Raw genomic sequence first — 16,322 nt, forward strand, 5'->3', positions numbered from 1 at the left:
TTCAGTACTGAGAAATAGGTAGACTTTTGCAATAAAACAGCATTGCCCTTCTTTACAATATTCACTTCCACACAGTGCTTTCGCATATAAACCTCGAACGATCATGGATACTACCTGAACAGCACTTGACTCATATTAAAATCCTTAGATGTCTTTAACTCCATCTCCATTTCACCTTGCGATATAAGAGTTTATACAAACTGACATTCAATTCACTGAAAAAAGCTTTTCTGTACTCCTGTGAAACTTAAAATGCTACAGTCCTGAAACAAGCCAAAGTATGACTGGCAGTTGATGATGGTCTGACATGAAACAAAACGACACAAAGAAATTGCAAATTAGTCCCTCACTCAGTCTGTGCACCAGTGCTTCTCCTCTCATTTCCTTATCTTTAATGTTCTCACTTTTTTCTCTCTGGTTCCTTTTCCTTTCTTTTTTAGCATTCTTATTTTTTTTTATTGCTGGCCTCGTTTGTAATTTGCAATAGCATTAAAGTGCAAAACCCAGTGCTAATCCACAAATGCAACTTTTTTTCTTTCTCTGCGTTGTATTTTTGCTTTGTTTCGCTTTCTTCTATCTGATCAGGTTGTCAGGGTTCCATTTTGGCTCTAATACAATGGCTAGTTGCTGCATTTGTGTTTTTTGTGTGTGTGTGTGTGTGTGTGTGTGTGTGTGTGTGTTAGTGTGTGTGCCTTGAGGCTTTGTTCTTCAGATTGCACAGTGCGCCTCCTCAGCGGGCCACAAATTAAGCTTCTCCATTACTCTCCGGCACACACACACACACACACACACACACACACACACACACACACACACACACACACACACAAAGACCCGGTACAGCGCAGCTTCTTTGCAGCCTTGTGGGATATCAATTGTTAAAAAAAATAATTTTAAGTAAAAAAAATTAAATAGAAAAAGATGCCAACAAAGTAACTTGGGAATCACAAAAGGAATAAAATGTGCTTTTAAAACATATTTTTTCAAACATAGCTGTCAGCAGGAGACAGTTTCAACATTACAAATTCACTTATATTTGACAATTAACAATATTTTTTGAATATAAAACAAAAAAAACACTTCTAGTAACGCTTTCAATTTCTAGAAGCGGCCCCTTTGCAGACGAGCCAATCACCATCATTTGCAATAAGAGTTTGTTCTGGCAGATATACTGTATCTGTGAGACTGTAAAGCTTCACTTGGGTATAATCACATGAGTTGTTTTAAGAGATATTTCTCAATGCTGAAAAACTATTCTTTTGCAGACTCTAATTGACATTTGTGCAGAGAAGAGAGCATCCATGCCAGGCCTTTTTCCTTCTCTCCTGGTGGCCATGACATGGCTGTGATGGGGCAGCGGCAGCTTTTGTTTAAAAGGTCGCCACAGACACACAGCCAGCTGACCTACAGCTGCCTGTGTGTACAGTGTGGCTAAAAATACAGCTGGGCCAGGAATGGCAAACATGCAGGAGCTCTCTCTCTCTTTTTCTTCCCCTCTTCAGCAGTCAGTCAGTTAGAAATTGGTAAAGCAAAAAAAAAAAAAAAAAAAAGGAAAAAAAGTGTAGACTTGAAAGTCAAAACAAATGATTAAGTAAAATCAGTCTGGTTGGTTGGATGTACATTCTCATAATAAAAAATAAATAAATAAATAAATAAATGAATAAAGCATTCAGCCACAAAACTGCAACATAAAATGTTTAAGAAATTACCTAATAACAATAAATAAAACTATTTAAACTATATATATATATATATATATATATATATATATATATATATATTACACACCGTAATTTCCGGACTATTAAGCACACCCATATATAAGCCGCACCCATTGAATTTGACAAAGATTTTTATTTTGAACATAAATAAGCCGCAGGTGTCTACATTGAATATGAGGAATATGTCCTTATTCTGATGCTCATTTCTAAGTTTCTTTGACTAACCTCTAACGCTGTTGCCAAGAAAATTAAAAAAGCACGAGTTTTGGAAACCTGTCTGTGCTTATATGATTTCTGTTGCAACTGGAGTTAGTGAGCTCTCCCTTCACCCTGACTCAACGCGTTACAACGGCTTGTATCTAAACAGTAGCCTACCAAGAAAGTCATTGTTCACTGTCTTTCTCCTTCATTTCACAACTATTTCTCTCAGGAGTTTATCTTTTTGCATCGTTGTGCGTAAAAAAAACAAACGTTTTTTCTCCCGATGCCGTGCAGCTCAGAACACAGGTGAGGTGCGTTTTTTCTTTTCTGTTCGGAAATTTAATTGGTCTAATGTTATTGAGTTCAGTTTTTTGGCTTGAAGTTTGTGAAACCGGGAAAAACCCAGGAAAAATTCATAAATAAGCGCTTCGTTGTTTATGTTTTAATACCGATTATTGTAGCAGACAACAGCACAGATAACCAAAATGTCAGACATGTTCTTTATTTCTGCACTCGCCCCGCCCCAATCCCTGCAACACATAATAGTGCATCAGGCTGGTAATTGGCAAAAGAAGTAACGGCTTATAGTCCGAAAAATACGGTGTGTGTGTATATATATATATAGTTTAAATAGTTTTATAGTTTTTAATATCCATTGTTAATGATAGAAGTATTGCACTCAAATAGGCCCCACTCCTGGCTATGCGTGTGTGTTTATGACAACACGGTCTTTACTCAGCCCCATGAATGTAAAAAAGCTTCAGTTTGGCAGCATGATAAAAGCCAGAAGAGGGAGTGAAAATAACAGCACTCTCTTCCTGCTTCCTCATTCTTATTCAGATTATTAATGCTCTCCTTCATCTCATAAATTCTATATAGACCATCTACCAACCACGCACATAAACACTCACTCACACACACACACACACACACACACACACACACACACACACACACACACACACACACACACACACGCCCAGAAACACAGTGTTTAAAGGCATTCTGACACAGTTTTCAAGCTGTGTTTGTGGGCCAGGATACAAGCTGGGGAAGTGGTAAAAATCTTCCACATGAGAAATTGTCCTTCAAGGGCTCGTGGAACTGTCTGCTGGTTACACAGATAGGCCATGCAATCAATATGACATCAAGATAAAGTGGTTCTAATAATAGGAAAGCAAACATCAGGCAAAGCGGAGAAAAAGCAGGTCAGTACACCATGCTAGAATTACGTTCCATATTAAAACTCGGCTTTGGGTAAATACATGGCTACTCCTCGTGCACACAGCACACATAAACACCGCACACATAGCCATATAAAAGCTGATCTGATCTTATCAACCTCGGTCTTGACATCCACTGCTATATAACTCTGCTATATAACTCAGAATTCATTATTGATTATTTTTTTATTATTGTGAATACAACTCCTTTGTTTTACCTGAAATGTTTTACTTTAACAGAGAAATTTGAGCCTCGTGTCATTTATATTCACTTAGCATCCACTGTCTGAATAGGACCTTGGGGAATACCCCTATCCCACCACCATTACTGCATTCTTGCATTTCATACTTATCAGTGGAGTATTCATGAGTGGATGTTAGATGGCAGCATTTCCCTCATCTTTTTCTATCATAATTGTGCACTGATTACTAAATATACAGGATGTAAAAAAAAATTACACCTGGGTTATAGACATGACCAAATACAATTAATATTTTTTATCTTTGCTGTATTGTTATTATTTCCACGTACAGTAGGTTATCATTTTCCATTTATCAGCAGTCTACTGTATTATTCCAGTTTGACCACAACAATAAGCCAAGAATTTTCAGCTTTATCTCTGAGTGTTACCAAGCCAAGACACTGGAGCCTCCTTCCATAAAGATTAATTTAATACTTTTTACTCGTAAAAAGATGATTGCATGTTTATTCCTTAATAATATTTTATAATGCAATATAATTATGATTTCTGTAAATTAGCTAATGTAGAAACAATACTTTATTATAACAAGCCCTTTAATATTAACTTTTAATTAAAGCACTACAGTACGCTAAAGCTTTGAAATGCAGTATGTTATCATATTTGAATCCATTTTCATGTATGTGAGCTCTACTGCACTACCATATCATGCCTTCACACAGTATCTGTTTCTTCTTCTTTCTTGTTATGTGTCACTTATAATGTAAAGTATACTTCTAATTCTCTGTGTTGCTGTAATATGGGAATCTAGAATATTTGTGACTACTTTTGTTTATTAAAAGAAACTTTCTGTCGGCTTCTCCCATTAGGGGTCGCCACAGCGGACCATCCGCATGTTTGATTTGGCACATTTTTTCAGCTGGATGCCCTTCCTAACGCAACCCTCCCCATTTATCCGGGCTTGGGACCGGCACTAAAAGTGGCTGGGGTTGGTTCCCTGACCGGGGATCGAACCCGGGCCGCATCGATGAGAGCGCCGCATCCTAACCACTAGACTACCAGGGGACCCTGACTACTTTTCTTTATTAAGAGTATATTAATACTAGATATAAAAACGAATGTTGCTATTGTCTTAGCATTCTAAAAGTGACTCGGTTCCACCCCTGAGCTCAGTCAAGTCAAGCCAATCAGGAGGCACACAACGATGCAAGCGATATTATAGAAGCTTATATTTGTTAGCTTTAAAGCCACATGCTTGTGCAAATGTTGTGTGATGACAATAAATGGGTTGTTTTGATAATCTCAAGTAAAGTCACTAACCAGGCATTCTGTAATGTCGCAATACAGTATAACTGTCAAAAATCTGATAGTAGCTAACCATTTTAACATGAGGTTGAAATATATAGGATCACAATGCAGTGAAAGTATTTCTACCCACTTGTCAATGTTGGTTTAAAAAGTAATGGTTGTATAATATCCTAGAATCACTGAAGACATCACTGATGGTCTCTTAAGCAAATTATTTAATTAAATTGCTTGAATCATAAATTGACATTAATTACAATAAGTGTTCTTATTCTACCCCAAGCTGTTAAACTCATCCCACCACCAAAATGTGTTTGGATTATATTTAAAATTATTTGTTAGTTCCCCCATTAAATCATAGCCTATTACAATATTTAATTAAATTTATTGCATTGAATTTGTCTCGATGGGACGAGCGTTTCTAAACCTACTTCCTAAACAGTTTCATTTGCTATTATGGCCACCTGAAAAATAAGCTTTTAAATTACACTCTGAGAAAAGCAGCCGTAAATTAACTAGTTGGAGCGATTTGATTGAAAGCAGCATGCATAAAACGATTTGATTACTTTGTCCGAATTTCCCATCCAGTCCCAAAGCAGCATGCATAAAATAAGGTCACCCATTTAAAAATACATTCCCTGCTCTCTGATGTGCTGGAGAGCAGAAGAAAGCTGACGAGAGCTTTGCATGTGATTTGCATGAGAGCAGCAGAGAGTGACGGAGGCTGAGATTACAGAGGGGAACTTGTTCGGCACGGGGCCTGTCTGTTCTTAGAAAGCAGTCAACACAGAGCAAGAAGCGGTGCAGCCTTGCTGTTTAAGACAATGCAATAAAGACAGTAGCGAACAAGGCTCTAGTGAGCAGCCCAGGTCACACTCCCCGCATAGCCATCCAAGCGAGTCCCACGTTTCCTGGCTCTCTCTGGAAATTTCCATATTCAAACGATGAGAAAAGGCAGTGGAACTCACACATAGTGCCAAATGACCGTGTTTTTATTCTTTATAGCAGAGAAAGGGAGAAGAGTTCGAGAATACAGAAGGATGAGGGGAAAGACAGATAAGATGGTAAGAGTAATAACGAAGGACAATTGATACCTTAATAGCTCTGACTCGAGGGTTTGGCAACATGACAAACACATTATGTCATAATTCGTGTATAGATTTTTATGACACACGATATGCATTTTTATATTAAGGTGTGCAAACAAACCCTGTTGATGTCTTCTTGCTATTTCAAAGGAAATCACCAAATCATCTCTTTTAGTTCAATTTAACAACGGACATTATCCCAAACCAGCTTATATACATTTTAGAATCAGAACTGAATCTTTACACGTTTATAACTAATGCAAACCTGCAGCGACTGTGGAAAGATAAAACTTCCTGTGGAAGAAACCTTGAGAGAAACCAGACTCGGAAAGAAACCCATCATCATCTGGGTGACGCTAAATGTCCATTAATTATAGTTTCATCATTGCTGAAGGTATCAACTGTTCACTAACTGTTCACTCTTTCACATCCATGAGGTCACAGACTCCCATGATTTACTAGAGTCACAATGACTGACAAAAGGAAAAGAATATGATGATATTTACCAAATTAAGTTAAATACTAAATTGAAGAGGAAAAATTACAGTATGTCACACTAAAGCCAAAATTTACTACAAACTCCACTCCCAACCGGCCCCATGGCATATAAACATGGGCACCTGAGACTACAATCCCAAACACTTCTCCACTCTGGTGTGTTTACCCTTTCTCAAATAGTAATGAGAGACACTTGCTCTCAATCACACACAGCCTATATAAACACAAACTCTCTAGGACTTTAGCAAATTAATGCTGAAAGTAAGTTATCAATCTGTCAATAGTGTTACTTTTAATCTTTCCTTGCTAACTGGTTTTTGCATTCTAGGATTTTGCTGATCTGACTTTTGACTTGTTACTAGTAATGGTTTTGCTTTATGTTTTTTGGGTTTTGGTGCCATCTTTAATAAAACTTTCATCCAACACTGACCACACATGCACTATGAAATTTAGATCAGTTTTTTTCTAACTGTTATATTCATTTTATATTGATATATTGTATTAATGTACAATGTTGAAAAAAAAAAAAAAAAAAAATAAATATATATATATATATATATATATATATATATATATATATATATATATATATATATATATATATATATACACACTGATTGGACATAATATTATAACATCCTTAGCAGTGAAGTGAATAACACTATCTCTTCATCATGGCACCTGTTATTGAGTGGGATATACTGTATTAGGCAGCAAGTGAACAATTTGTCCTCGAAGTTGATATGTTAAGAGCAGGAAAAATGGGCAAGCGTAAGGATTCAAGTGAGTTTGACAAGGACCAAATTGTGATGGCTAGATGACTGGATTAGAAACATCTTCAAAACTGCAGCTCCTATGAGGTGTTCCCGGGCTGCAGTTGTTCAAAGAAGGAACAGTGGTTAACTGCCGACAGGGTCATGTAGCTCGTCTGTTGGATCAGTATTGATATTGTCACATTTCTCACTTACATCACAGAGGGTCACAAAATCAAACCTGTCATCAGTGAGGCCCAAAGCACACAATCAGACTTCTAGATAAGCCAGAAAATTTATAAAACTTTAAACACTCTAAAATTAAAGTGTTGCAGTGTGTGCACAAATTAGCACATTGGGCACCATCTCATCATGATGTTAAAATTTGCTGAGAAATATTTTAATATTGCTGCTTCTTTATATTCTCAATCACAAACCTAGTAAAGAAAGGAAATGTCTAAGTGTATGTTTGTGTGTGTGTGTGTGTGTGTGTGTGTGTGTGTGTGTGTGTGTGTGTGTCTGTGTTATTCTCTCCATAATGTCTCATGTTTAGCAAGAAATTACAGCATCATTGTGTGATTAATGAGGCAGTGAGCCAGCAACCAACATCAGCCAGCCAAGCAGTCAGGATTCATTAAGTGTTACTACTACAAAAACCCACTCAGCCATATTATCCACCATCATTCTAACTTTGACGATTAACTTTCGATTACTCTGTTTGAGATAGACATATTAGAGTGTTAATTGACTTGTTCAATATGAAAAAAATACAGTGCAGCCATTCTTCAAAAAGGTAAATAGCTTTTAAGTCTTTTTTATCAGCTCTTTTCATATGTAAAGTGTCTCTTTACACCATTTAAATACTTGTTAAATATATTCATTTACTGATACTGTACTGTATCTGAGTATCTAGCCATTATGGGGAAGGTGTAGCCTAATGTTTTAGGTTGAACTTCTGATCATAAGGTCATGAGTTCAAATACCACTAAGCTGCCACTGCTGGGCCCTTGAGCAGGGCCCTTATCTTTTAACTGCTTAGTTGCTCTGAATAAAGGGGTCTGTTATATACCATAAATGTAAATGCATCTGCTTAATCTTTAGCTAGATTTTGCACAGACTGGTTATAGTTCATTATTTAATTTTAGATTTCGACTATATTATTGTCTCTATTTTATATAAAAGTTGAAAGTCCTGTTAAAATATATCTACCTTTACATTAGCATCCTAGCAACTAACAGAACAGCAGGTTCTAAGGCTGAGTTTCAGATTAACTACACCATCTTCATATAATTTAGCTATGACACAATTTAAGCACTAATCCGATTTTACACTACCACAGCCTGTTGTAAATTCACAAATGGTGTTCCTCAAAATCTAGAACTAATAGAACAGTGTATAACTTTGGGCTCGTTGCAAATTTGTAATATCAGAAGCAGTCACCCACAAGGAATTTTAAATCATTTAACAACTAATTAAAATCCTGTTTAAACCTAACCGTACTTTTTCAGTGAAAAAAATTTGAATGACAAAAAAAGGAAAAGCTGTAGAAAAACGAACAAAAATAGACATTGAAAAAGTGTCACTACAGCTTCTGGGTTGAGAGCAACAAAGCAAAAAAAAAAAAAGAAAAGAAATTAAGGAAAGTCTATTAGGCTGTGCATTGGGAGATGGTCTTCCCCAGTAATGTTTCTCTTCCCCTGGCATGACTGTAGGCTACTGGAAAGTAATCACGATTTTAAACATATTTCCCTGAGATATCATTACACAAACATAAATGAACCCCACAAGACTATATGCAAATTATTGCATAGATAAATGTATATCGTTGGCCTAACTAAAATGCATAGACACTGATTGATGCAGCAAATAAAATTAAAGAAATCTCCTTTGAGTGGCAGATAGTCCTCCAGCCATAAATGAACAAAGGTGCGGTAGGCAAGACCCCCATTGCAGATCTTTAAAGGTTTTGCTGTTAATGATAATGGTGGGACAGAAATGCATCTAGAGATAGCACCATGGTCATTTAGCCAGGTTAGGCTAAATTTTGTGTAGATGGAGAAATGTGCCGACACGAGGAGAGCCAATCAGATTCATGTCTGAACTAGTCTTTTGTTAGCTAGCTCCTAAACACGTAAACACAAGCACAGATTTGCTGCACATTTTTAGAAACATTTCTTTATGTCGTGTTAAATGAAAAGTTCAGAAGAAAAGACTTACAAATGTTAGACTAAAAGGCACACGGTGCAATGCAGCCATACATACAACCGCTGCACCGAGTTAGCGGCGAGTGAAGATTTGATGACATGGCAAGACCAACATTACTGACAGTGGTATAACCATTAAAGATAAAGCTTTAGAAAGACACATTTAAACTCAAAGCTCAGTTAATAAAATATATTTTTTACACTATTTAAGATCACATATTAATTATAAATACTGGTACATAAGTTGATCAGGATACATTAATGTTCTTTACACCAACACTGCTGTGATAATATTATTATTTTTATAATGCTATTAATTTTATAACTAATTACTATTTAAGCCATCCAGACCAGGTATTAGGTCAAGTTTTCCATTGGTAGAGATTACATCAATTTCAAAACCTCAAAGTGAAATGCAGTAGCAGACATTAGAACCCTGACAATGCTGGAAACTCAAACCTGACACTGTAATCACTATTTTAAGAATGGCCTTTAAATGGTGTGTTGCATCTCTGATTTTAAATTTTACTGCTTTCCCTCTGTAGGAACACAGCTCAAGGCCGAGCGATATGAGATGACTTGATTGTAATATGCATGTGCTGACCCTTCTCTGGAATGGATAGCTAAAAGTCATATATCAGGTGAAGCACACACACACACACACACACACACACACACACACACACACACACACACACACACACAACTCTGTCTTGTCAGCAGTCTGGGTTTGCCAAATGAAAAAATCATGAAATGAAAATGCTATTTCTAGGCAGCTGTCATTCTGCCTAAACCAACTGATTTTCTACAAGCAAAGCCAAAGCCCCCAATAACCCAGGATGGGAGTTTATATGGAGCAAAGGGCATTTAGGTCATTTGCAGGTTTGGAACCCTTGGTACAGTGTGTCTCATTTAAAGATGTACTGTATCAGATATAACAATATTAAATATTGTAATTCTATTAATTTGATCTCTTCTATATTATTTTATTTTTCTATTATAAGATTCCCCCCCCTGGTTTTCATAGATCAAACTACAGACATTTCAATATTAGAAATGTCAATCAAAATGAATTTGGCCTTTAAACAGGGCCCAGGGTTTTTTTTTTGGCATAGAAGGAAAAAATAAATTGATTTAATGGCAGGGGCAAAGAAAAGCTGCTCTATTAGAAGTATAGCCAGGTACCTTACGAAAGCAATTTATCACTAACCTAGTGGTGTTAATTAAATAAAACAATATGTCACTGCATACGCATATTTGTATTTTCTTGTGTGTATTTCTCATCCATTAATTTCCAATCCCTTATCAAGATTTCATAACAGTGTTGTTCAAGGGTAATAAAAACATCTGGGGTTACTGTACTGAGAGGTTTTGATCTTTACACCACAGTGACTTATAAGAAACACTTATCTTTTTCACTGAAATGTGTACACGTCAACGTTTATACTCATTTGTCTTCATCAAGTGTCTTCTAAGGACTGATGTCAGGGTCCACTGGTACATTACAGACACACAGCCTTTCCACCTCAAGAGGCAAAAAAAACATGTGCGTGTTCTCTCTGTACAGTAAATTTGAACGCTGAAGTGTAAGTGATTGATTAAGTGCTGGTTAGATCAGGAATAGGACAAGTGAGCATGAGAACTAGTGATTTATCATTTTGAAGGCTGATGCCAGCACACTGCTCACCAGATGAATGGATGCACTGGAATGAGGTAGAACACCACACAATATTTGACCTACTCTTCCATTGTGCATCCCTCAGCTCCACCATGTTGCAGCACACATTCAAAGGCAGAAAAAAGAAATGCCTTGATACGAAGAATATAAATAACACAAGGCTGTGTTTCCCTCTGTGTATGTGCATTATGCATGGCAAGTTTTTCATCACGGAAGTCTGTGCAGTATGCGTGCCTGTGCCTTTGTATTTAATCATGTTTATGTTTGGCTGTGTGCATGTGTGCAGCACTAATTGTGTGTTTTTATGTGTCTATGTTCAAGTGCTCATTTGCATGTGTAATTACGTGTCTATGTCCATGATGAGAATATTGACATAGACAAGTAAAAACACATGCAAATGTGTCAGACATGTCTGTTTGTGCATGTTTTTGTTTCTCATGTGTGTCATGTTTTGTCCTCGTGCAGTATTTTCCATTGATGGATGAAGTACACAAAAATAATAAAAATAGATAAACTAGGTTTAAAATATTACTCCAGTAAAAGTAAAAGTGCTCCATTTAAACTTTCAATTGAGTATTTGCCATTAAATGTACTTAAAGATCGAAATACTATGATTTATTATGGCTATAATGTTCCTATTATCATTTTTGTAACAAGACTGTTGCTTAATCAACTCAGTTTATGTGAAAAGACTCTGTTACTCTCAGCACACCGATCTATTAATAGAATGACATTTATGAGTCAAACACTGATTGATATCTATTAAAGTTATCATGAGCCTAAAACCTTCTTTCCAGCTACTTAAATAAATCGTGAAAACAAGGCCACGGTTGTTGTAGCAAGTTAGAGTCAAGAGTTTCTTCCATCATTTATTCCTCTCAAAATGTTCTGCTTGCTGTTGAACTGACACTGAACTGTATGTTATGTGTAAGTAGATACCACCAAACGGATTACATTTACTTCGTTACTGTCCAACACTGTTATTTTCATGTGTCTCCATTCATGTATGTCTGCTTCAGATTGAATGGCAGGTCATACATACCATGAAAAGCAAGAGACTATAAATAAACAACAACATTAACAAAGGGAAGGTGAAGCCATGATCCTAAAACGTGCCTGGGAATACCCATTGCTGTTTATTGTCTCTTAGAAAAAAAAAATCAAAATCAGCTCTGTGTCCCAAAGCTCATTTGCATTCACAGCAAAGTCGCATATATCTGTGGCCAACCTGTGGTTATATATTCACAGTCTATGCAAAAATAAATGTGACTGTCCCCATGCTGCCCTGCGCTTATTATACATCATGGATATTAAATACTACATTGGCTCTCTTATAATCGTGCCAAATGTGCAGTTTCTTTAGTGAGTGCTTAATCTCCGGCAGAGGAGCACATAGAGAAATCAGTGCTATACAGTAGAAACTATGTTTGGTGGGCTAGTAGAGCCTCCCACTCATAAAAAAGAACAAATGTGATCTGAGCAGGTGACAACAAACAGCTGCTGCACTGGCCTTGTCCTCAACTGTTATAATGTAAATACTCAAACACCTGCAATTATTCCTAATGCTATTTATTTTTTATTTTTTGTTGATCTACTTCAGTCTTTTTCCTTTAAACTTGCTAAATGTTCTTTTTTTTTAAGTTCTCTTTCTGGATAGTAAATACTGTATGTTTTTTTATTTAGCACTCTCTAATCAGTAACTAATCAGTACAATACCTAAGCCGTGTCACGATACAGACACACACAGATAGATTGCCAGCAAGCAACGTATAATCCTATAAATCCTACACAGTTCCTGCGGATTCAGTGACAGCGCATGTAGGCTCATCCAAAAAACAGGTTTAAACTCTCATATCAGATGCTGAATTGCTGCCATGAGGCACCTCACATACAGCGATCAACAATTCAGCATCCAAAGCATCATTAGTCATTTCCTGTCATAGGGAGAGACATCAGAGCTGTCCTACCGTCCTTCCTGTAGAGCGTGATCTCCACTTTCCTCTCCTCCGAGCCCAGAAGTGCTTGAGCCATCTGTGCAATGGCCAGGCGCTTGGTGTGCGGCCCGTACAGGAAGTCACAGGTGCACGGTTTCTGCATGATCTCGGCCCGCGTGTAGCCACACATGTGACAGAAGCCATCGTTACAGAAGATGATGGCGCAGTTCTCCACCCGTGCATTGGCTATGAGAAACTTTCGACCTGTATCAGAGTTGAACACAATGAGAGAGAGTAGAGAGAGAGATAGAGAGAGAGAGAGAGAGAGAGAGAGAGAGAGAGAGTGAAAGAGAGAAAATAAACAGTTTAGAACATGATTTGCTCTTATCAAAGTTACTGAATTACTTGATGACACTGTCAATGTATTTTTTTTTTCAATGCATTCTTATTCAAATATTTATTATTTCTTTAATAACAATTTACACATCATTTTGTATGGCAGAGACTCCAAACTAATTTTATTGTATTATTATTATTATTATTATTATTATTATTATTATTGTTATTGTTATTATTTTTGTAATTCTGGAAGAAGTCTCAAGTAAATTTTCAGACATTTGACAAATTTCAGATTTTCAGTTTTCAGACATTTGAAAATCCATGGAGTTTTTGCACTGTTTTTGTGTGTACCTTGTCTTATTCAAAATAGGATAATATCAAAATAGAAATTGAGTGGTTATAGTGGTTATGGAACTAATTTTGCCCAGTATAAATTGTAAATATAAACTGTTAGTCCTGCCTAATTGCTGTGGCATTACACAATTAAAATACTAGGCAATGAGATGTTACAGAAAAATAGTAAATGTTTAGGTGGCAACAGTACCACTTTGCATCGGGGCACATCACACATCTTTGTTGGAAATCTTCATATAACTGGACGTCCCCTGTTGTTTTTTTTTTTTGCATTATTTATATCAAAGTGTGCAAAACATGCACTTCTTATGCAGTATATATAGACAAATCAACTCTGACCATATGCCATATGCAATTTTTGTAGCTAATCACTATACAGATCTGCACTGTTTTATTAAATCTGTTTACGCTAAATGAAAATTGTCAAATTTTGTGATTGTGACTGTTACACATTTATTTCTTTTGTAGTAGTTTTTTTTTTGTAGTTTGTTTGTTTCTAGTTTGCACATATCTACATCTAAATCTCCAATTTAAATAGAAATATCTAAATAAAAATGTTTTCAATACATGAAAATAAAATATGAACATTAGCATTCAATATCTTAATATTAATTTTGTTATATTCATCAACTACTTCATATTTCTAAAAAGAATACAATAATTAAGTACATTTTAAACCAAACTACAGCAAGTAGTTTTCAGGTCAGAAAACTAAAATTCAGCCGATTCGCCATGTCTATCAGCTGATCTTCACTGTGCATTTTCTTTTCCACTTACTGAAGACTAAAAACTTTCCAAAAATAGCAGGAACTGAAAACGGGGGCATCTGAGGCATAGCAGTGCATCATAAGCCAAGACAGCAGCATCTGCTAAGGTCTAAAGGTCGTAGCCTTCAGGCAATCATTGATAGCATATGTTATCAACCCGCTTATGCTTATTCTATGTAGTTTTCAGACTCCAGCCCCAGGTATGACTTTGTCCCATGCTAACTCCAACAGCTTAGCAAATAACCCTATAATAACCATAGCTTCCAGAAATATAGTGGTACAGATTTACACACTATTACTATTTACATTAGGATTATCTTAACATTAAAAAATGTCTAATTTCAAATGTCTAGATCAAATGTCTAAAATGCAGTCTAATTCCTTTAGTATAACGGAATTTCTAATAAGAATTAGTCCTAATTTTAAGTTTAAATAGCTCTTTTTATTTAAATCATTTTTAAAATTAATATGTCATTTTACGTTATTTATTATTTTAAGAAATATTTATATGGCAATGAAAAATAATTATTCCACGCATGGCTAAAAGTATGCCATATCAATCCCATATTGTTTGCCCAATCTAGACATAAATTAAGCCTGACATTAAATTGGCACGATTTAAAACCTGACATTTAAACCTGATCATTATTACATTTTAGATGTGTACTGAGGTGAAGGTAATCTCAGTTTCTTTGTCCAATTACGCAATTACTACACTGTAAACCCATTAACAAAATCAGTATGGAAATACACACAAACATACACACACACACACACACACACACACACACACGTTTGTACCTTCGCATATATGCCCACTGTCCTTCATATAACCCTTCTCCATTTCCCCTATCACTCTGGCAGCAGTGCCAGCTTCCACAGAAGGTGCTTCATTCCCGAGCCAAGTCTCAGTCAGGCTGCAGAAAGCTTCCTCTGGGTGGCACATTAAAACTCTCCACTACAGTCACAGGCCTGACTCATGACATGACATTGAGGCCTGGAGAGCATCATCCACAGCCTTTACTTTTGTAGCTTTCCATTCCACACCTTACAAAAGTATGAGCCAACAGCACTCAATGGACTGTTCAAATCTGAGCTTCGATTTCTCCAGGCATGGGGAGTACACACTGTGCATGTGTGCATCAATCCATAACGTTCTTATCCGAACAGTTTATATGATGATGTGCAGAAACCCACAATCTGACGTAGTTAACTCTCTCTCTCTCTTTCTTTCTCTCTATCTCTCTCTCTTTTCTGCATGCCATAATAACATAAACAAAATACTGAGTTTAGGAGCTCATGCTTTGTAGTGTTTAAGTATGGTAAACAAAAATGTTATACTAGAATAAACGTGTAAACTGGGAGATTACTAGATAGAGTATGGTTAACATTCCTCACATTGTACACCAGAGCCACAAAAAAGCCATTTTAATGGCATTTCTATCTACCAAATACAAACCTTTTAAAATTCATTTAATAACAAGGGTGAAAAATGAAACTGCTGCAAAAATAAAGTATAAAAATAAACAATTGGATGGTTACAGTGGCTAACAATAGAGTTAATCAATGATAAATAAAAATACTGAAAACACTCTCTGCACTCTGCGATGTAATTTATTTCAATACCAATTACATATCGTCTTACTACACAGCTCAGTTCAATGTCCTTGAGTTCATTGTCTACATGGAAATTTGACTTGCAGGAAGGTTTAAACAAAAATAGACACTCAAATAATGGCTACTGGAAAAAAAATCACTACAGGAAAAATCTAAAAAAAAAATTACGATGTGCTAACGAATATCTTTCATTGCTAATGCAAAACAAAAAGTGTTTACTTCAGGTGATGGCTATTTATTTATTTTTTTTGTTTGTTTTTTTCACAATCGATTCACAACAGCTGCAAAGTTTACACCATGCTTTAAGTTTACACTAAGTTTACACAAAAAAAAGAATATAATTTCTTCTGTTCACAAACCGTCATATATTTAACCATTCAAATACATTTTAAAAGAACATTTGCTTAAGTAAGAGAGGAACTAGGCATATGTCAGCACTTG

At 36.1% G+C, this 16,322-nt stretch overlaps 1 protein-coding gene across 2 annotated transcripts in view; it reads right to left on the minus strand.

The window, feature by feature from the left end:
- Positions 1-16,322, minus strand: part of kcnh2b (potassium voltage-gated channel, subfamily H (eag-related), member 2b) — a 226,855-nt gene that overhangs the window by 191,192 nt on the left and 19,341 nt on the right. For both annotated transcript variants that reach the window (XM_046847060.1, XM_046847059.1), the window contains exon 2: positions 12,838-13,068. In XM_046847060.1, the coding sequence (XP_046703016.1) occupies positions 12,838-13,068 (231 nt within the window). The remainder of the gene's footprint in view (positions 1-12,837; positions 13,069-16,322) is intronic.

The sequence above is a fragment of the Silurus meridionalis genome, chromosome 4 (genome assembly GCF_014805685.1).
Source record: "Silurus meridionalis isolate SWU-2019-XX chromosome 4, ASM1480568v1, whole genome shotgun sequence".
NCBI classification, from domain to species: domain Eukaryota; kingdom Metazoa; phylum Chordata; class Actinopteri; order Siluriformes; family Siluridae; genus Silurus; species Silurus meridionalis.